The 21,887-nt window shown below is 40.6% G+C and overlaps 1 protein-coding gene across 5 annotated transcripts in view; it reads left to right on the top strand.

Annotated features, from left to right (window-relative positions):
• Nucleotides 1-21,887, top strand: part of DENND4A (DENN domain containing 4A) — a 91,402-nt gene that overhangs the window by 61,508 nt on the left and 8,007 nt on the right. For 4 of the 5 annotated variants that reach the window (XM_060755346.2, XM_060755348.2, XM_060755345.2 and 1 more), the window contains 13 exons: nt 285-491; nt 605-733; nt 2,317-2,461; nt 3,973-4,092; nt 4,441-4,590; nt 5,464-6,551; nt 12,075-12,276; nt 12,916-13,010; nt 16,558-16,733; nt 17,413-17,559; nt 18,526-18,739; nt 20,167-20,421; nt 21,333-21,450. In XM_060755346.2, coding sequence (XP_060611329.2) covers nt 285-491; nt 605-733; nt 2,317-2,461; nt 3,973-4,092; nt 4,441-4,590; nt 5,464-6,551; nt 12,075-12,276; nt 12,916-13,010; nt 16,558-16,733; nt 17,413-17,559; nt 18,526-18,739; nt 20,167-20,421; nt 21,333-21,450 — 3,046 coding nt within the window. The remainder of the gene's footprint in view (nt 1-284; nt 492-604; nt 734-2,316; nt 2,462-3,972; nt 4,093-4,440; nt 4,591-5,463; nt 6,552-12,074; nt 12,277-12,915; nt 13,011-16,557; nt 16,734-17,412; nt 17,560-18,525; nt 18,740-20,166; nt 20,422-21,332; nt 21,451-21,887) is intronic. The other variant, XM_060755349.2, reaches the window with a different exon arrangement.

A 21,887-nucleotide genomic window follows, 5' to 3' on the forward strand; every position in this document is an offset into this window, starting at 1 on the left:
TGTAACCAATGTAGCTATATAATCTGTGTGTATACCTTCTTTCTTCGTAAAGTGCCTGATATACTCTGTCCCAATGAAAATGGGATAAAATAACATTTTTAAGGTTTAAAAAGTATTCATGACACAAATCTTCCTCTGTTGGAGACCTGCCCCCAGAAACAGCCGAGCCAGGCCAGAGAAATGGCTGGCCACAACATCCTCTCCTTTTCTTCCTTTTATGAAGCCATGCATTGTTTCAAAGTTGTAACGTTCTCTAAGTATCTTTTCTCAATGTGTCTTTGCAGGAAATCAGGTCGGCCCATAAGATCGCTAAAAGGTACTCCTCCATCCCTCAGATGTGGTCCCGGTGTTTGCTGCGCCACTGTTACGGCCTGTGGTTTATCTGCCTCCCAGCCTATGTCAAAGTCTGCCACTCCAAAGTGAGAGCGCTGAGGACAGCCTACGATGTGCTGCGGAAGATGCACACTAAAAAGATTGACCCACCCGATGAGGTAAGGGTCAATTATTACCTCATGCAGTTACCTTTTCAGAGGCATGCGATCCTTATGTTATATGTCAACATCTTGACGTTGAAATCATAAACGGAGATACCCTTCCTTTTCAGGTGTGCTACCGAGTGTTGATGCAGCTATGTGGACAATATGGCCAACCTGTGTTAGCTGTGAGGGTCCTTTTTGAAATGAAAAAAGCTGGAGTTGACCCTAATGCCATTACATACGGTTATTATAATAAGGTAAACAATGTATTCAAGATGCAGTTGTTGCAATTGGAAGAATGGTATAGGGAGATTTGGGGTATTGCAATAGATAAATTGACATGAAATATTAAGATTAAAAGAGGGCTACTGAAAAAGGATGATTTTGGGGAGTTATGGGGGAATTTATATAGTTTGTATATATTGTTGAGACTCAGCGTCTGTCTCATGCACCTACTACCAGTAGTAGGAGGAAACGTGGCTTAGAGAATGATATATAGAAGGTAAGGGGAACAAGGTAAGGGGAAATTTGGAAATAAATATTGTAACTGGCTGGTCTGGGGTGAAGGATAAGCAGTAGGTGAAGGGTTAACAAGGAGACGGCAGATAGAGGTAAATAACAAGTATGTAATAGAGCTAGAGGATGAATATATTATAGGAGTCAAGACATACATATTTCTGTATTACAAATCTGTTATGGGGAAGTGGTATCTATAAGAATTTTTAAGCACTGGATATGTAAAATTCACAATTATGTAAATAAAATTAATAATCATAATAATAATAACTGAAAAACTCTGGCACAAACCAATAAACGTAGTCCCAGTGGTGTTCGGCACACTGGGTGCAGTGCCTGAAGACCTTGGCTTGCACTTAAACACAATCAGCACTGATAAGATTACTATCTGCCAGCTGCAAAAGGCCGCCTTACTCAGATGTGCATGCATTATTCACCGATACATCACACAGTCCTAGACACTTGGGAAGTGTCCGACATGTGATTCAATAGAATAGCCAGCAGTGTCTGCTGTGGACTCATCTTGTGGTGTTTCCAATAATAATAATAATAATAATAATAATAATAATAATAATAACAACAACAACAACAACAACAACAACATGTGATTATTGTAAATTATGTGAAAGCATTTTATTCCATGCTTCGTTATGGTAGAATTTTATTCACTATCTCAGCACTATCAGCCCCAGCAATCCAAAGCCCGCACTTTCTTATCAAATAGCTACCAGCATATAGCTTGAAGTACTCTTGGTATAACCTGTGGAAATAATAGATGTAACATGAAAGAAGCCAGATGGTTGGACCTATGTTTTTGGAAAAAATACCGATTTTGAGCAGTAGAGAGGGGATGTTTCACCTTTTTATTATCATATTCCCAACCCAAAATACCTTCTCCAAACTTCTGTGAGCTCTGTATAACCATATAGTGTATTATAGATTGTATTAATGGTTTCATGTGCTGAGGTGAGGCACAAATCCTTTCAGAAAACAGACAAATGCATTAGGAAATCAATACACCACATTTGTAATGTAGCAGGGCTTATCTGCTGCTTCAGTTGTCATTGGCCAGGCATATCTCCAAATACTTGGTCTAAAAAGCTGTTGTTGCCACAACTGTTATTTTAATGAGAAGCAGGCCAGAATGTTGAATATAATTAGGGAAACAGATTCAAATCCTAATCCATTCATTGTAATAAATTTCTTGAAATAGTGTCTTACATCCTGATCTGACTCAGTGGATGATTTCAATTCAGAAAGGAATAATCAAAATGATGCCTCCCCCCAATAGATATGCATAAATATCCTTGTGATGTTGTTACAGGCTGTTTTGGAAAGCACCTGGCCATCCAGCAACCGAAGTGGCTATTTTCTGTGGACAAAGATAAGAAACGTCGTCTTAGGTATAGCACAGTTCAAAAGAGTCCTGAGGAAGCAGCCTGCAAACGGCATCCACAAAAGTCTTTCTGGTAAAGCATTCATACATATCTTTTAGTTTGAAACATTCAGTATAAAGGACTGTGACGACTCCTCTCAAATTATACAGAGTCAACATTTAAGGTGAAATAAGGATACCTTTTATCTGAAGAAGCACAGAGAAAGAAGCAGCCATTGGCCCCTTCAAATGCTGGCTTATATTTGAATGTGGATATTTGTAGTGAGGCAAATAGTTCTAGCAAATAATATACTATTCAAATAGAAGTGCCAGTGTTGATTTCTTGGACTTGATTATTAATTTAGCTATTGGAAATGTATTCATCCATAATCATCTATATGAAAAATTATGAGAAATCCTGAAACCTCAACTACCGTAGTAAAATCAGCAAGGTCTCTCCGAAGTATTGTTTCATATAATAAAAGGTAAAGGTTTCCCCTTGACATTAAGTCTAGTCATGTCCGCTTTGATGGGGTGGTGCTCATCTCCCTTTCTAAGCTAAGGAACCAGAGTTGTCCATAGATGCCTCCAAGGTCATGTGGCCAGTTGACTGCATGGAGCACTGTTACCTTCCCACCAAAGTGGTACCTTTTTTTAATTATTAATTAGAATTTTATTAATTTTTATATAGATTACAACGAAAGAGTGAGAACAATAAAGTATAGGAAAGTGAGAAAATAAAGAAAAAAAGAGAAAAAAGAAGAAACAAAAAAGTATACTAAAATCCCAAATAACCCCTTAAAAAAATTCTACAAAAATACACAAAAAACACAAAAAAAAGAAAAACAAAAAAAAAATGACTTCCATTCCATCTTCTTGGATCATATTATTATTCAAAAATATAAAATAAGTTCAAAAAGAAATTGTCTCTCTTGTTTCTTATTTTCCCAAATTGTCCAGATATTCATGGAGATTATCCCAATTCATTCTTCTTAGTATCATACCTGTATTTTTCTTCAACAAAAAAGTCAAATCATCCATGTCCTTTATTTCTCTGATTTTTTCCACCCATTCCTGTACGGGTGGTACTGAGTCTTTCTTCCATTCTCTAGCAAAAACAATTCTAGCAGCAGTCATCATATATGTAAAAAGTTTATCCTCTTGTTCCGTCAGTTGTAGATCTAAATCTGTAAAAGCAGTACCTATTGATCTACTCACATTTGCATATTTTTGAACTGCTAGGTTGGCAGAAGCTGGGGCTAACAGTGGGAGCTCACCCCGCTCCCCAGATTCAAACTGCTGACCTTTTGGTCAGCAAGTTCAGCAGCTCAGTGGTTACCCACTGCGCCACCGGGGACTCCGTTTCACATGATATGCACCTGTTAGTCCTGAAAAGTACTTACTTGAAGGAGTGCATTCATAAAGTACCATATGTAATAATCTAATGATTGTGTCTTTAAGGCATCATCTTCCAACTCTGTGATTCTATCTTGAAGCAGCCTTAGGTTCTAATCCACCTCCGTGTTCTTCCTCTGCTTTGTATTTTATTTTATTAATAAAAACAGATTGTTAACTTTTGCACCTATTGCTTTTGTATCATGATAGAAGCAGAGCATTCGGATCTCTTCTACAAACTCTCCAAAGAAGCTGTGAAGCAAGGGAAAGCAACCACTCAGAAGAACGGAGAGCAAAAAGAAGAGAAAAAGGAGAGCGACTCCCGCTCCTGTATGTATCAAATATCAAAGCCTCTGTTCTGTTTCTTGATATGATTCCCTTCAGGGAGAGAGGGTGGTTTATAAATAAAATATTCTTGTTGTTATCATTATCATTATATCAAACCTGGGTTTATATTAGCAGCAGTTTAATGACTAATTCTTCAGTAGTGCATACGTTGTATTTTGTTGTTGTACCATTCCAGTTGTCCTGGAAGCATTAACCTCAAGCTCTAAAAGGTTTTGGCTTTTGGATGCTTAATACCAAGCAGAAACAGTCTACTGTTAATGGGTGTTTTCAGTGGTTATTATGAGCAAGTCAGCTCCTGATGAATTCTCCCTGTGTTTTGTCTGAATGCAGTATCTGAGATAGAGAATGGGAAAGGTAGTGGCGACTGCCTCCATGCATTAAATTATCGGAATTTCAACAGCACTAAGACTGCTTCAAGGATTGTTCGTATCAGTGATACCATTGGCAAAATAACAGATGCAGCAGGAAATATTGGTACAGGTGAGGTGATATCCTCAAAGTTTCATTCTTACCTTTTTTAACTTTTTTAAAGTGTTTATTTTTTTCTCAGAAAATGCCCCCATTGTGTATGTTCATTCATACAGCGACTGTATTTTTCTAATCCCTGTGACGATGATACAAAATACTGCTATCATGCCCTTTATATGTATGGACAACTATACTGCTACGGCCAACCTTCCCGCCCTCTTTCTCTCCTTTCTTTCTCTCCTTTCTTCGTTCTCTGCCTCCTTCCTTCCTTCCCTCCCTCCTTTATTTTTTTTCTTTCCTTCTCTCCTTCCTTCCTTCTCTACCTCTTTCCTTCCTTCCCCTCCCATTTCCTTTCCCTTTTCTGTCTCTTCTTTCTTCCCTCCTCTACCTCTTTCTTTCTGTCCTTCCTTTGCTCTTTGCTTCCATCCTTCCTTCTCTCCCTCTTTCTCTCCTTCTTTCCTTTTCTCCCTCCTCCCCTACCTCTTTCCTTCCTTCCCTGGCAGTGAATGAGACCCCCCCCCCCCCCCCCCCCGCTAGACCCACCATTGCACTGTCCGTTCCTAGTTCCTGCTCTGGCCAGAAGAGGGAGGAATTTTTTAGTGCTTTTTTTTTTTTTTGAGTGATTATCACTCTGTGGGTTAGTAGGTGTCTTATGGCCAAATATTGGGTCATTTAGTCCATAAGTTTTTGAGTTATGAGGTCCCCACAAATAAACATTACACACACACACGTATATACATATACATATACACACAGACACACACACACACACATATATGAGAGAGAGAATATGTATAGCTCATTGGAATGTAGGGCAAGTTTTTAACTTTACGCATTGTCAGGAAGGTAATCCACTCAGGTTTTTTGTTTGATTTTCCTTCCCAGAAAGCTCTGCTGGGTTACTGTTCTCTTCCTTTGAAAACACCAAGAAAACAAGAGTTACCAAAGTTTCACACTTAAGAAGCAAGCATTTAAATGCAGCTGACTTAGAACACAAGCGAACGGTTTGGAGGAACAGGAACCGCAACCTGAGTGGAGATGCCCTGATCGAACTCATGAAAAATCAGATTAACCAGGAAGTAAATCCGGAAGAAATTGTTGAGAAACTCGGAGTAGACGCCAAAATCCTTTCCAAAGTATTTGAGAAGCGCATCAGGCCCACGACTCTCCATATCAAGCCGTCTTCTTTGGAAACCATTAAGAGAGGAAACCTGGAGAAAGAATCCAGTGACGAGGACACGCCTTACGAGAACTGTTTTGTGGACAAAATGGAGTCTCCGGTTATATTTGACTTGGAAGATTTGGACCACGAACCCATCTTAGTTAAAACCATGAAGCCATCGCATAAAAAACCACAAAGGATCCAGCGGGCTATCAGCTTTCCCTTAAAGACTATTGAGAAAATGGGTGTTGAAAGAGGATTCGATCCATTGTCTTTGCTGGCCGCTGAGGTAGAGACGCAGGAAGAGGAGGAAGAGGAGGATAGGAGTGCCTCGACTCCGTCCGCAAGGCGAGATTTGGCTGAGGAAATAGAGATGTATATGAACAATATGAACAGCCCCTTAACAAGCCGGGCGCCAAGTGTCGATCTGCAAAAAGCCTGCAGTGACAAGAACTCTCTGAAAAGGAGCCCGACATTTGCTCAGCCACGCCGGCGGTCCAGCCTCCCTCCAAACTCCCCCAGGCCCACCAGCCTCATCAAATCCAAAAGCTACCAGGCCAAAAATGAAGACAGGGTCAGGGACAGGCTTTGGTCCTCCCCGGTGTTTTCGCCACACGATTTCTCAAGGGGACAGTCTCAGGATGTGGCGGGCACCGTAATGCTGGCTTCTCCCACTGCCTTCAATTTGGACACTCTCCTGACGCCGACCTTCGACGTCCTGAAGAACAGCATGTTTACTGCAGGGAAAGGCGTGGCGGAGAAGGCCAGCAAGTGGTACTCAAAGTTTACCACGTATGCATCGTCATCCAAGGTACGTCTCGTAGGCCATGTTCATAAAATGGGTCAAGAAAGTTGTGAGTACTTATACCATCTTCCTCGCATGACATCAGTGCCATTATAAGAGCAGAATGGTCTTTACTTTTTCTAACTTGTGAAATTTGAACTTCTGTCTTGCTTTGGCTGTATTTTGATTTTTGTTCTGTATATTTAATATAGGCAGTCCCCGAGTTACAAACATCCAACTTACAAATGACTCCTAGTTAAAGAGTGAGACAACAGGAAGTGAGAGAAATCTATCTCCTGGAAGGGGAATTGAAAGAATTATCATGGGGAAAAGAGCTCTCCACTGAGGCTTTCTCACCAATCCTTGTTTCCACAACAACCCATTTTTTTCAAAATCCAAAATCCAGAAAGTGATGTGAAATGTTCTGAACAGGGGCACAGGCATTAAAGGAAACACCGCAGGGGTGTTAATCCTTCCCTATGCGATCCATAGCTAAGAAATATATATATTTGGTTGGAATTACACTGTAAAAATGTACCTGTTCCAACTTACATACAGATTCAACTCAAGAATAAACCTACATAACCTATCTTGTTCATAACTTGGGGACTGCCTATATATGTGTTTTACATAACTGTTTACATAACTGTTTAAACTGTGTTGTGACCCACCTCAAGTTTGAGGAGAGGCAGGAAAAAAAACAAAAATTATCATCATCATCATCTCTTGCAGAAGATTCCTAACTACTATTTGAAGTCTTTAGCCTGGCATATTAGTAGCCTACTGGGTCTGTTGTTGTTGTTGTTGTTGTTGTTGTTGTTACTTTTATTTATATAACACATTTCTCATTTTGAGGACTCAAGGCAGTTAATAACCACTCAATCTAATCACAATTTAAAACAAAGCAAATGCAAAAAATATTTTAAAAAACAAATAGTAGTGTGTAGATATAAAATGCAAACACAATAAATACAAATAAAATTCCATTTAAAACTCACAATTGTCTCCACACACACTCACTCCATGCCAGGTGGATTATGATAAAAGTGAGCTATTTTGGGAAAAGCGTTGAAGTCTTATTTACTTTGGCGCTATGGGCAGCTGTTATAAATTATTTTAAAGCAAAGGTTCTTTTTATTGCAATGTCAGTGTTAGAGGGTATAGCAGAAATTTTACACTTTTACAAAAAAGATTGTCATTGGACATACAGATTCTATGTAACTACATTGGATGCACAAACAACCTACAGTTACATTGGCTAACAAACAAACAAAGGAGGGGTTCCATTTTTACTCAGCATTCACACACATAAACATTCACTCTTCCTCATGCATACATCACTATTTCTCCCTCTGTCTCCAGGAGAAGATCATCTCTTAGGCCAGACTGCTTCCTTGCAAATCTGCCAACACATGAAAATTTCTAAAACACTAAAATGTATCCTCTTACCCTAAGAATATTACTCCAAAACACATTCCTTTCTCTTCCCTTGAGAAAAGGAGGCCAAGTGTCCAGACTCCTGCTTTCCATTGCAGCTCTGACACTCTCCAAAGTACACAATCTCTCTTGATAGAGCATGGCAGGTGAACAGCATTGCTGTCTGTCACAATTTCTGGATTGTAATAAGCTCTCTTATACAGCAATATTTCTGCTGACGTTTTTCCAAAGTTGTAAAGGAATGATAGATGTTTTTCCAGCCTGAAACATCCAGGCTTTATCTCAGTTTCCCAACAGATGTTGACTCTTCTTAATTGGTATTGGTAAACGACGCAACTAGCCCCAGATGTGATGACGCAGCTAGCTCAAAGCCGAAAGGAAGGCTAGCGGCCGACGGTACTGGAGGTGAACGACGAATCCGATGCTCTAAAGATCAACACACCATAGGAACCTGGAATGTAAGATCTATGAGCCAGGGCAAATTGGATGTTGTTATTAGTGAGATGTCAAGACTAAAGATAGACATTCTGGGGGTCAGCGAACTGAAATGGACTGGAATGGGCCACTTCACATCAGATGACCACCAGATCTACTACTGCGGACAAGAGGAACATCGAAGAAATGGAGTAGCCTTCATAATTAATAAGAAATTTGCTAAAGCGGTGCTTGGATACAACCCAAAAAATGACAGAATGATCTCAATTCGAGTGCAAGGAAAGCCTTTCAACATTACAGTGATCCAAATATACGCCCCAACCACAGCTGCTGAAGAAGCAGAAGTAGATCAGTTCTATGAGGATCTGCAGGACCTACTGGATAATACACCAAAAAGAGACATTATTTTCATTACAGGAGACTGGAATGCCAAGGTGGGAAGTCAAATGACAACAGGGATCACAGGCAAGCATGGTCTGGGAGAACAAAATGAAGCGGGACGCAGGCTGATAGAATTTTGCCAGGAAAACTCGCTGTGTATAACGAATACTCTCTTCCAACAACCTAAAAGACGGCTTTATACATGGACCTCACCAGACGGTCAACACCGAAATCAGATTGACTACATCCTTTGCAGCCAAAGGTGGCGGACATCCATCCAGTCGGTGAAAACAAGACCTGGGGCTGACTGTAGCTCAGATCACGAACTTCTTATTGCTCAATTTAGAATAAAACTAAAGAGATCAGGGAAAATACACAGACCAGTTAGATATGATCTCACTAACATTCCTAGCGAATATACAGTGGAAGTGAAGAACAGATTTGAAGGACTAGATTTAGTAAACAGAGTCCCAGAAGAACTATGGACAGAAGTCCGCGACATTGTTCAGGAGGCGGCAACAAAGTACGTCCCAAAGAAAAAGAAAACCAAGAAGGCAAAATGGTTGTCTGCTGAGACACTGGAAGTAGCCCAAGAAAGGAGGAAAGCAAAAGGAAACAGGGATAAGGGGAGATATGCCCAGTTAAATGCGCAATTCCAGAGGTTAGCCAGAAGAGATAAGGAACTATTTTTAAATAAGCAATGCATGGAAGTGGAAGAAGACAACAGAATAGGAAGGACAAGAGACCTCTTCCAGAAAATTAGAAACATTGGAGGTAAATTTCAGGCAAAAATTGGTATGATAAGAAACAAAGATGGCAGGGACCTAACAGAAGCTGAAGAGATCAAGAGAAGGTGGCGAGACTATACAGAAGATCTGTATAGGAAGGATAATAATATTGAGGATAGTTTTGACGGTATGGTGAATGAATTAGAACCAGACATCCTGAGGAGTGAGGTTGAATGGGCCTTAAGAAGCATTGCTAACAACAAGGCAGCAGGAGACGACGGGATCCCAGCTGAACTGTTTAAAATCTTAAAAAATGATGCTGTCAAGGTGATGCATGCCATTTGCCAGCAAATATGGAAAACACAAGAATGGCCATCAGACTGGAAAAAATCAACTTATATCCCCATACCAAAAAAGGGAAATGCGAAAGACTGCTCAAACTTCCGTACAGTGGCCCTTATTTCTCATGCCAGTAAGGTAATGCTCAAGATCCTTCAAGGAAGAATCCAGCAATACATGGAGCGAGAGTTGCCAGATGTTCAAGCTGGGTTCAGAAAAGGCAGAGGAACGAGAGACCAGATTGCCAATATCCGCTGGATAATGGAGAAAGGCAGGGAGTTTCAGAAAAACATCTACTTCTGCTTCATTGACTATTCTAAAGCCTTTGACTGTGTGGATCATAATAAATTGTGGCAAGTTCTTAGTGGGATGGGCATCCCAAGCCACCTTGTCTCTCTCCTGAGGAATCTGTACAAGGACCAAGTAGCAACAGTCAGAACTGACCACGGAACAACAGACTGGTTCAAGATTGGGAAAGGCGTACGGCAAGGCTGCATCCTCTCACCCAACCTTTTTAACTTGTATGCAGAACACATCATGCAATGTGCGGGGCTGGATGAATGCAAGGCTGGGGTGAAAATTGCTGGAAGAAACATTAACAACCTCAGATATGCAGATGACACCACCCTGATGGCCGAAAGCGAGGAGGAGCTGAGGAGCCTTCTAATCAAGGTGAAAGAAGAAAGCGCAAAAGCCGGGTTGCAGCTAAACGTCAAAAAAACCAAGATTATGGCAACAAGAATGATTGACAACTGGAAAATAGAGGGAGAAACCGTGGAGGCCGTGACAGACTTTGTATTTCTAGGGGCAAAGATTACTGCAGATGCAGACTGTAGCCAGGAAATCAGAAGACGCTTACTTCTTGGGAGAAGAGCAATGTCCAGTCTCGATAAAATAGTAAAGAGTAGAGACATCAGACTGACAACAAAGATCCGCCTAGTCAAAGCCATGGTATTCCCTGTAGTCACCTACGGATGTGAGAGCTGGACCTTAGGGAAGGCTGAGCGAAGGAAGATCGATGCTTTTGAGCTGTGGTGTTGGAGGAAAGTGCTGAGAGTGCCTTGGACTGCAAGAAGATCCAACCAGTCCATCCTCCAGGAAATAAAGCCCGACTGCTCACTGGAGGGAAAGATACTAGAGACAAAGTTGAAGTACTTTGGCCACATCATGAGGAGACAGGAAAACCTAGAGAAGACAATTATGCTGGGGAAAGTGGAAGGCAAAAGGAAGAGGGGCCGACCAAGGGCAAGATGGATGGATGGCATCCTTGAAGTGACTGGACTGACCTTGAGGGAGCTGGGGGTGGTAACAGCTGACAGGGAGCTCTGGCGTGGGCTGGTCCATGAGGTCACGAAGAGTCGGAGACGACTGAACGAATGAACAACAACAAACGACGCAAGCAGTTCTGTGTTGACTTCTTAACATAAAGTATATTGTAAACATTTCCTTAACTTAAAGAGCCATTGTATCTGACTAATATAAACATGTTGTTTTCCCCCAAAGGTTCATCAGGTCAACAATGTCAACAGTTAATCATTGTCACAGTTTTCATCAGCAACTTTTAATTACAGTCCATGAGTCTAGTTGTTTTCCAGGCCCCATTTTTTTAAAATGATGTCTCCAAAATTATTTGCTTTCATTCATTCATCTTTCATTCAATTCTATTCAAACCATACACACATTTAATCATGGCACAGCTCCCTTTATGTAATGAGGATGTATGTACAGACGTATCCCTATTACTGCAGAAACTGTATGTCTGTAGGAATCCTATGGTTTGAGAACCATTGAAAAACAAAGAAACACAAAAACCAGTGTGTCTTTTTTCCTGAGATATTCAAAATGGAAATAGGAACACTTGCGTTTTCACAGAGAGATAGCTGAGATATTGATTTGGATATTTGTCTTGCATTGTAGAGGAAGCATGCTGCTTTGGACAAATTATTCAACTTGTAGAAGGGAAGTAGCTTTGCATTTGTTTCAATATATGTTTATATATAATATGAGATTTTGGAAGTGGAATTTCATCATCTGTGTTATTCAGAAGACTGGGTTGGGCACCTAGCTTTCCCTTATGATTAAGGAAAGTAAACTTTGACATTTAAAGCTAGTTCTTGGATGAGGCTTATACCAACAGAGCCATGGAACAGGCTCTCACTGAACTTCATGAGTGTTGCTGTCTCTTCCCAATATCTTTTAACAAAGGAGTTCCCTTGGTTTTTGTCCTCAGGACCAAAATTCGGACCGGGCAAGCATTTCCTCTCTGGGAGCCCTGGATTCGGAATCTACCTCTCTGACTGATGAAGACGTCTGCAATGATTTCGACAGCAACTCTTCCTTTCAAGAGAATACTTCCTCTGTTTTGAAAGGGATGGGTTTGAGCAGGACGAGCCTGGAGAGCTCCGCTTCCAACAACGGCTCCTCAAAGCGCAGTGAGTTTCTGAGATTCCTCCCATTTTCTTTCCTCAGCCAGATATCTTAATCTGTTTTTCTTCCTTTCCTTCTTTCCTTCCTATCTCTTTCCTATCCTCTTTCCATCTCTCCTTCTTTCTTCTTTTTCGTTCTTTCGTTCTTTCCTTACGTTCTCATCTTCCTTTTTTCTTTTCCTCTCTCATCCTTTTCTTTCTTTCTCTTTTCTCCCTTTCTTCTTTTTCTTCCTTCCCTCTTTTCTTCTTCTGTCCTTTTCTTTCATCCCAGCCATATTAATGGAACCATAAAAATAAAAAGAAAGCGATGAATAATTTCTTTCCCAAAAACCATCAGAAAGTGTACTCTTTCCATTTTTACCTGCTATTTATTGTCAGATATCACAACCATATCTAGTTTGGCCTTAACAATAATTCCTTCTTGATCTTTCTCTATGAATTTACTGTATTACTGTTTTGCTATTTCTCTTCCTTGGGTTAACAACAATGTAATGGCCTCTAAAACTGAGAACTGCATTTCCTAGGTGAGATTCCAGAGATCATAAAGTCCAGAGTAGGACATCCTGATTTCCATGACTAGAAAGAATTATCATTGTTAAACAGAACATTTCCATTTGCAATTATAAGTCTCTGTTTGCTTTTTAGGCTCCCTTTCAAAGTTTCCTTTGCCTGACAAGTCGGAGCTGGTGTCATCTTGCAGTACGAGCAGTACGAGCGTGTTCCAGAATTATGCATTGGAGGTACAGCATTTTTAATGTTTTAAAGAGCATATTTATTATAATTGCAAAAAAGGCAAGCAGCATGCTTTCCAGTTTGTTGCTGCTGCTGCTGTTGTTATATGTGACTATTTCGCTCTTAAAGAGACTCAGGAGTACCTTGAAATCATTTTAGTGTAGTCTAGTACTACAATACTTTGATTCAGATATGTATTATAATTCCAAAATTTCCAGCCATCATGACCATTAGGCTTTTGCATAATTTCAAATCAAAATTGGAAGTTGTATCAAATTCATTAAATGTGGGCATTTGGAGTGATTTCTGAGACATGCAGGAAAGGTGGGGGAGGGGGGAATTTAGGAATTGTATCACTTACCCATTTTTCTCGTAAATCTTCTGAAACGTTCAGGTTTCTCCCATGGTCAGTTTAATTTTCACTATAACCATGAAACAACTTTGGTAAAGCCAAGATAACATAAAGTGCTTTGAAAATCTCATTCCTTTGGCCCCATCTTCTCCGGCGCCACCATAAGGAAGGCACTGTGGGCATGACTAATCACAGCCATCTTAAATGTAGTTTGGGAAGGCCAGGCCCCCAGTGTAGAGATTGCAAAGTGCGCTGCTTTAAACTACATTTCCCAGAATGTAATGCTGCTTAGGATCCAAATGAAGCTGAAGGACCCAAGTGAGGGCTGGTCTCAACAGTCACTGTTTAGGGTTTGTCTAAATAAAATAAATAAAATTATAGAATCTGCAAAGAGGACTAAAGTAAGCAAGCATTAAGCACCTTTTCCAAAGCCAAGAGAAAGTAAACTGCTTTAAAAAAACAATTCTTTTACTTTGGCCCGATTGCCATAAGGAAGGCACTGTGGGGGGCAGCCAGCTAGCCGTTTAGAGTCAATAATGATAATAAATAAAATGATTGAATCTGCAAAGAGGACTAAAGGTAAGTAAGTAATAGTAAGCAAAATTGAAGTTATGTGGTTGAGTGTCATAAAGACAGATGGACATTCAAGGGGATTGCTGTTGGCGCTTTTTGATGGGAGAAATTGATTTGCTCTAAGCCAATCTCTGTTCTGGGCTGTAAAAAAAGTAATGACCTATATGAATGCATCTTGAGGATGCCCTCCAACTCAATAGTGGAAGCAAATGGATATCAGGAGAGTTTGGATGGTGCCTTTCTGCCCAGAAGAAGGGGGTCAGTCTGGATGCTCCTTGATGGTGTCTGTACTATGATTTCCGTTCCTGGATTATAAATGTCATAAAAACATGGTGAAAGTCTATTACACTGCAAACTTTGTCTTTGCACAAGGGACATCGCCCTATAGCACATTTTGCTATATTGCATCTCTACCAATTACACAGTTTCTGCCACAAATACAAAGTTTCTGGAGTAGAACAACTACTTTGAAAGTAATGACCACACAATGAAACAGGAAAAAACACTTTCAAACCAGGAACAGATTTGCTTTATTATTAAAAATGTTTTTGTATAAACATTTTGAAAATTCACCAAAAATCTGTGGATAAGTCAAATGTTCAGAAATTTGGTGAGCTAACAGTGGTAAATGTGTTCTGTAGCAAGTTTCATCAGGATAGCTCAAAAATGAGGGAGAAAGAAGACCCTGAAGTTTCCTCATTGACAGGGACGTTTTTTGCAATCGCCATTAACAAAATAATTACAAAATTCTGTAAGTTTCATTAGAATTCTGAAATTTTCACCACTAAAACTTTAGAATCACATTAGAAACAAAGCCCCAGCCCCAGTTCTGTAAGTACCTTTGAACCATTTTTTAATGGATCACACATGCCTAATATCCATCTGAAGGACATCAGGTTGGAGTCAACCACTTTAGGATACAGTATAAGACCTGATGACATTTTTCTTAATAAATTCAAATTCCAATGTGAATGGAAGCACTTCATCCAGTTGCTTCTATTACGAAACCTCCAAAGTCTATTAATGTTAGCAAATGAGCAATCATGGCTGCCCAGGGATAGTCTGCTGAGAGGAGGAACTGGGAAATCAATCTGAAATGCTGCTGTCAGCTCTATAAACACATTAATTCAGTATCTAATTTGTTGACATTAGACTGCCTCCAAATCCTCACAGCTGCCTTTGGATTTTTTTTTCTGTTGAGGAAACTAATTAATTTCTAGTGTCAAGGAAGTGTCCTTGACACAATCCACTAAAGAAGGCAGAACTGTGAAGCAATATATGAAAATACGAAAAGGTCGGGAAAATAGAATTAAATCTCAGGGTTTGAAAATTAGGTCACAAAGAGGGAGGGAGGGAGGGAGAGGTGGTACTAAAAATGGATTTGACTGCGGATTTTGAAGCACCTTGTAACGAACATCATTTTGTTTTAACCTGCAGGGCAAATTTTAATCTGTATTTGTGTATATTTGGTATATGTATTTGAATAGTGTTTTGTTTTATCTCACTGTTTTAATCATGTTGTACCTTGCCTTGAGCCTCAAGGAGGGGCGGGCAATAAACAAACAAATAATAAGATGATGATGCTTTGTTGGATTCATTCATTGAAATCAAATCCTCCCCCTCCCCCAGGTCTGTAAGCTTTAATTGGCTTTATTGTTAATTAGTTAATTAATTAATTTCTATCCCACTTTTCCCACGGAATGGGACTCAAAGCAGTGAACAACATAGAAAAAACAAAGACATGACATACAATAAGAATAAACAGCATAATCATATCTAATAAAAATTATTTTAAAACCCACATCAAGCATAATTAACATCTAACCGAAAAACACAATTAAACATCCAATAGATTACCAGAATCGTCAGCTATAGCTTTAATTGCTTTAATTGACATGAAGCAGTTTGTATTAGAGTTAATACTTCTTTGTTTTCTGATGCTTTAAAAAAATTGATAGCAAATGCAATAAATGCATTTGCAGATATTTCTAATAAGAAATTACACTGTGTAACATCATTTTTGTTCCTAGATTCTACATGTCACTTCCTAATTGCTTCTATCATAAAAACATGGAGAAAATGTATTAAACTGCAAAAATGTTATTTTGCAGGAGGGGCATCCGGGTATAGCACATTTTGCTATATCTTTTCAATGATGATAATGATAATAATTTTTTTGTCATGTCAGGAGTGAGTTCAGAAACTGCAAGTCGCTTCTGAGGTGAGAGAATTGGCTGTCTGCAAGGACATTGCCCAGGGGACGCCCAGATGTTTTTGATGTTTTACTATCCTTGTGGGAGGCTTCTCTCATGTCCCCACATGAGGAGCTGGAGCTGATAGAGGGAGCTAATCCGCACTCTCCCCAGATTCAAACCTGCGACTTGTTGGTCTTCAGTCCTGCCGGCACAAGGGTTTAACTCACTGTGCCACCGGGGGCTCCAATAATAATAATAATAATAATAATAATAATAATAACTATTTTATATCCCGCCACCATTTCCCCAAAGAGACTCGGGGCGCCTTACAGAGGGCACACTTGGATGGTCCTGAGATCCCTGCCATTTATATTATTGTCCTTATCAGTGAGGCAAAACTCAGTGGCCTGGCCTTAAACTCAGTGCTTCTTGCAGGTCCTCATCTCAAGTTGTTCACGGTGCCGGACCTGCGATTGCCTCGTCCATGATGAAGAGATCATGGCCGGATGGACCGCCGACGATTCCAACCTGAACACCACTTGCCCTTTCTGTGGGAACTTGTTCTTGCCTTTCCTGAACATCGAAATCAGGGACCTCCGGGGGCCTGGAAGGTAACTGATTGCTGTTAATTGGGCTGTTTCTTTCTTTCCTTTTATGGTTCAAATTTTTAAATTTTATTGTATACAAGTGACAAACAAAAACAAAAACATACACTAATTAGCAAAACAGATACATTACGACACACTAACAAACCTTTGGCCACATCATGAGAAGAAAGGAAAGCTTAAAGAAGACAATTATGTTGGGGAAAATGGAAGGAAAAAGGATGAGGGGCCGAGCAAGGGCAAGATGGATTGATGGTATCCTTGAAGTGACTGGCTTCACCTTGAAGGAGCTGGGGGTGGGGACGGCTGACAGGGAGCTCTGGCGTGGGCTGGTCCATGAGGTCACAAAGAGTCGGAAATGACTGAATGAACGAACAACAACAAATCTTTTCCCTGAAGCTAGAACCCCCGGCTTCATTCTCTTTACTAATTATCTCCCAAAATTGTCCTAAAAGACACATTTCTGGGTTTTTTCTTAACCTTATTAGTAATGATCTTGTTTCGTCCACATTCGTCCAAAAATCTTGTACCATCCTACAAGTCCATCAAACGTGGAAAAAAGGTGCCTTCCTGCATCTCGCAGCTCCAGCCTCCCCCTGGATAAGATTTATCCATTCATTGGACTGTTTCTTGTCACAGTTCTTTAACAAGCCCTTTGTCACATTAATTTTTCTGCTTCTTGTAGGTATTTTCTGAAGTCCAGTCCCTCGTCAGAGAACATGCAGCTTCCCTCCTCTGTTTCGAACCATACAGGAAAACCTTGTGCCTCTGATCCCACTTCAGGACTGACAATATCCCTAGTCCCTGCTCATGACAGTTTACACTCAGATAGGTAAATGCAACCCGTATCATCTGATATAAAAAACCTTTGGCCTCATTTTTTTTGCCAGTCCCAACTTGCAGACAAAAGTATCACCTGAACCATTTTAACAATTAATATATTATACTTCCTGGTGGCCCCCTTGGTGGCACAGCAGGTTAAACCACTAAGCTGCTGAACTTGCTTACTGAAAGGTTGGCTGTTCTAATCTGGGAAGTGGGGTGAGCTCCCACTGTTAGCCCAAGCTTCTACCAACCTAGCAGTTTGAAAACATGCAAATGTGAATAGATCGATAGGTAATGCTCCGGCGGGAAGGTAAAAGGCACCCCATGCAATCATGCCGGCCACATGACCTAGGAGGTGTCTACGGACAGCTCTTCAAAATGGAGATGAGCACCACCTAGACTTAATGTCAAGGGGAAACCTTTATCTTTACTTGTATTATACATCATCTGATCGATTTGAGACTCGCAGTTGGATTGAGGTTGCTGGTTTGCTTATGGGCACTTATTTATGGATTCCTTAGATGGGAAAACTTATAGAGGGTGAGAGTAGTAGTGTCACGTCATTATGAGCTTCTTTGGCCACATCCAGAGAACTATGTTCAGTTCTGGGCCCCTCATTTTGAGAAGGCAAGTTGAAAGGGGTTCAGAGAAGTATAAAAAGAGGGATGGAGAACAAAGCATATGAGGAGGGGTTCAGCTTGGTGAAGAGATTATAGAGGAGTAATGTGAATGCGCTCCTAAAATACATCAGGGCTTGTCGCACATTGCCTGGAAAGGTTGTCTTCTTTGGTTGTTTTCACAAAGAGGCAGGACAGCTCCCTGGAGGAGAGCCACATAAAAGGACACGGAGTGCCGGATTCGACCCTTGTGTTTGACACATGTAATGTAGGGCAAATGGGGAGGAGCTTTTCAGAAAATGTCTTGGAAATGTAATTGTTAGATGGAAAGAAAGTGAAATATTTCTGTTTGCCAGCAGCAAGTCCAAACAGTCGCCTACCAGCTGCACCAGCGGTATTCAGATCCCTTCCAGAAGGAAACAGAACTCTGTTCGCACTGAACACATCAGCCACCCCTTGTCCAGGAGCATCAGCGCCTCCATTCCCCTGGAAGCAGAGGAGACTGAGGGCCACAAGCACGGCCATGTGGTCCCCACAGGGAGCCTGCCCACCTCCTTACAAGGGACAGCGGTGAGTTGATGGACTTTCGTTTACTCGCTTTGAATATTCTAAGCAAGGACAAAACCTGTCCAGGGTGATTCTCTTTGTCGGGCTGGTACAAAAGAGCCAAGGAAAGGTCTCTCAATATGATAGCACTTTGGAGAATGTTGTGGTGCTGGAGTTTGATTCTGTTACTCACGCACTATTGCCACTTTTTATTTTAAACATTTTGATGCCACCAATTAAACATGCTCAATTTTATGAAATCATAAAAGGGGAATTCAACCGTAACAATCGAACTGAGATAGATAATTAATAGTTTATCACAACAGAAAGGAGGAGCGTCTTAAAGAACTGGGTATGTTTAGCCTGTAAAAGAGAAAGTTGAGAGGAGACATGAGAGCCAAGTATAAATATAGGAAAGAGTGTCATAAGGAAGACGGAGGAGGGCTTGTCTTCTGCTGCCCTGGAAACTAGGACTCAGTGGAGCAATGGGTTCAAATTACAGGAAAGGAGATTCCACCTGAACGTGATGCAGAACTTCTTGATTGCATGAGCTGTTCAACAGTGGAACTCTTTGCCTTGGAGTCTGGAGAAAGCGCCTTCCTTGGAAATTGTAAACAGAGCTGGATGGGCATCTATCAGAGATACTTGCATGGTATGGGGTTGGACTAGATGGCCCATGTGGTCTCTTCCAACTCTGTTATTCTATGATTTCAAAGTCTATCGAATGGGAAAAGAAATGCAGGCGTAAATGTCTTTGCGTGTCACCTGAGGATATCAGGAAGTGCACTGAAAGAGTTTCAAGAGAGAGAATGATAGACACGGGATCAAAATGTTCCTCTCTTTGCGGCTTAAAGAGCTGTTTAGCTTCCAAGGGAGAAGGTTGAGAAGAGACATAGTAGCCATGTTTTAAGTATCAGGCAGGACACCATAAGGAAGAGGAAGGAGGCTTGTTTTCTGGTGTTCTGGAGACTAGGACTCAATGGGGCCATGGGTTCAAATCACAGGGAAAAAGATTCCACCTGAACATAATTAGGAAGAACCTCCTGATTATAAAAAGAATTGTTTCTCAGTGGAACTCTTTGCCTCAGAGTGTAATTGAGTCTCCTTCTTTGAAGGGTTTTAAACAGAGGCTGGATGGGGGGCTTTAATTGTGCATTTCCTGCCTGGCAGAAACAGGTTGGACTGAATAGCACTTGGAGCGTCTCCCAATTCTATGATTCCTCTTACTGTTGTATTTATCTTCAGATGGCAAAGGTTCCTGAGGGAATCATAGAATAATGGAGTTGAAAGAGATCACATGGGCCATCTAGTCCAACCCCTTGCCATGCAGGAAAAGCACAATCAAACCAAAATCTTACAGGACAGAGATGAATAATGCTCCTGCTTCTTTCTTGTCTTTCCCTCTCCCTTTTCTTTCTTTCTTTCTTTCTTTCTTTTTTTCTGTCCACCAGGACCCTCTGGGAATAGAGTGGCATTTCCCCAGCCCAGAGCCCATCACTGTCCCTTACCTGAGTCCTCTGGTTGTGTGGAAAGAGCTTGAAAGTTTACTAGAAAATGAAGGGGACCATGCAATTGCGGTGGCAGCCTTTGTGGACCACCATCCCATTGTCTTCTGGAACCTAGTGTGGTACTTCCGTCGCCTGGACCTGCCCAGTAACCTTCCAGGGTTAATCCTGTCCTCTGAGCACTGCAATAAGAACTCAAAGGTAAGGAGAAATGGATTTTCTTGAGACTATCCTGTTTGATTTAATGCCTACATATATCCCTTTCCCTTCCTCCAACGCTTTCTCAGTGAAGCCCCCTTTTGCATGATTGATGCCTTGTCTAGTTGGGCCTTGGACACTATGTCCAGTTTACCCAGATCACATATTCCTGTTCTTCTTTTTGCTCACTTTTCTTTCTGTTTCTCCCCTTTCTTACTGGCTGAGTAGGCACTGAAAAGGCTCTCTCCTGCATTATTTCCCTTTCTACTAAGATAATGGCTTCAGACTGGTTTATATGTGATTTTATACATCTACAAGCTATCCCTCCCCTGCACGCTTTGCTGTGGCCCAGTCTGTGTATATGTGTTTTCTGTGTGTATATGTGTGTTTGTATGTGTGTGTGTGTGTGTGTGTGTATATATATATATGGTTTTGCGCATGCGTTGTAATGTTTTGTTTTGTTTTGCTTTTTAAGTCTCTTATGCTGTGTTTTTCAGTGTTTTATGCGTAATGGTCACTTGTTGACTTGATACATGCATTGTGTCCACATTAGGTGTCAATTTGTCCAGTGGTTTTTGAGTTATGTTAATCCCACAAACGAACATTACATTTATTATTATTATTATTATTATTATTATTATTATTACCATTTTGAAAATTGCTCTGAGTGGTTTTGTATCTGAAGATTGGGGTAAAAATTCTTTAAAGTAACAAATTAAAAAAGGACAGACATCAGAAGATATCAGTCACTCTTAAAATGGGGACCCACTTTTTAAAAAAACCAACCTCATGAAGCTGTAGTAGAATTGTTCCCACTCCTTTATGCATATGTTAGATCAAGCAAGTTTCCTGATATGCTGCAGTTTCTTGTACACATATTTATAGACTTGTTTGGTTCTGTTTTTCCTCTTCAGATTCCAAGAAACTGCATCTTGGAGGACAGCAAGTATGTCCTCATCCAGATGTTATGGGATAACATGAAGTTACACAAAGATCCAGGGCAACCTCTGTACATTTTGTGGAATGCCCATAGTAAGTTATTTATATTCAGTTTGGCAGATATTTTGCATATTTAGTTTATTTATCATATCAGAAGTAAACCGAGGGTACAGTTTTAATATATTTTTTAAAAAACACAGTTTAAAAACTTGACATTAGACTAAATGTTCTTTGGCCAGAGGCTGGCCACTTGGAGTGCTTCTGGTGTTGCTGTATGAAGGTCCTTCATGGTGCCTGTGGCAGGCCTCAGACTGCATTGTACTAGGTGGTGTGTGGTTTGCTCTTTTCCACACTCGCATGTCATGGACTCCACTTTGTGGCCCCAATTCTTGAGATTAGCTCTGCATTTCATGGTGCCAGCGCGCAGTCTGTTCAACGCCTTCCAAGTTGCATATTTTGTATACTATTACCTACTCTCTCTATATGAAGTCTATGTATGTATGCTTATAACACAAAAGCTGTTGCTAGGT

Source organism: Anolis sagrei, chromosome 9 (assembly GCF_037176765.1).
Source record: "Anolis sagrei isolate rAnoSag1 chromosome 9, rAnoSag1.mat, whole genome shotgun sequence".
Lineage (NCBI taxonomy): Eukaryota > Metazoa > Chordata > Lepidosauria > Squamata > Dactyloidae > Anolis > Anolis sagrei.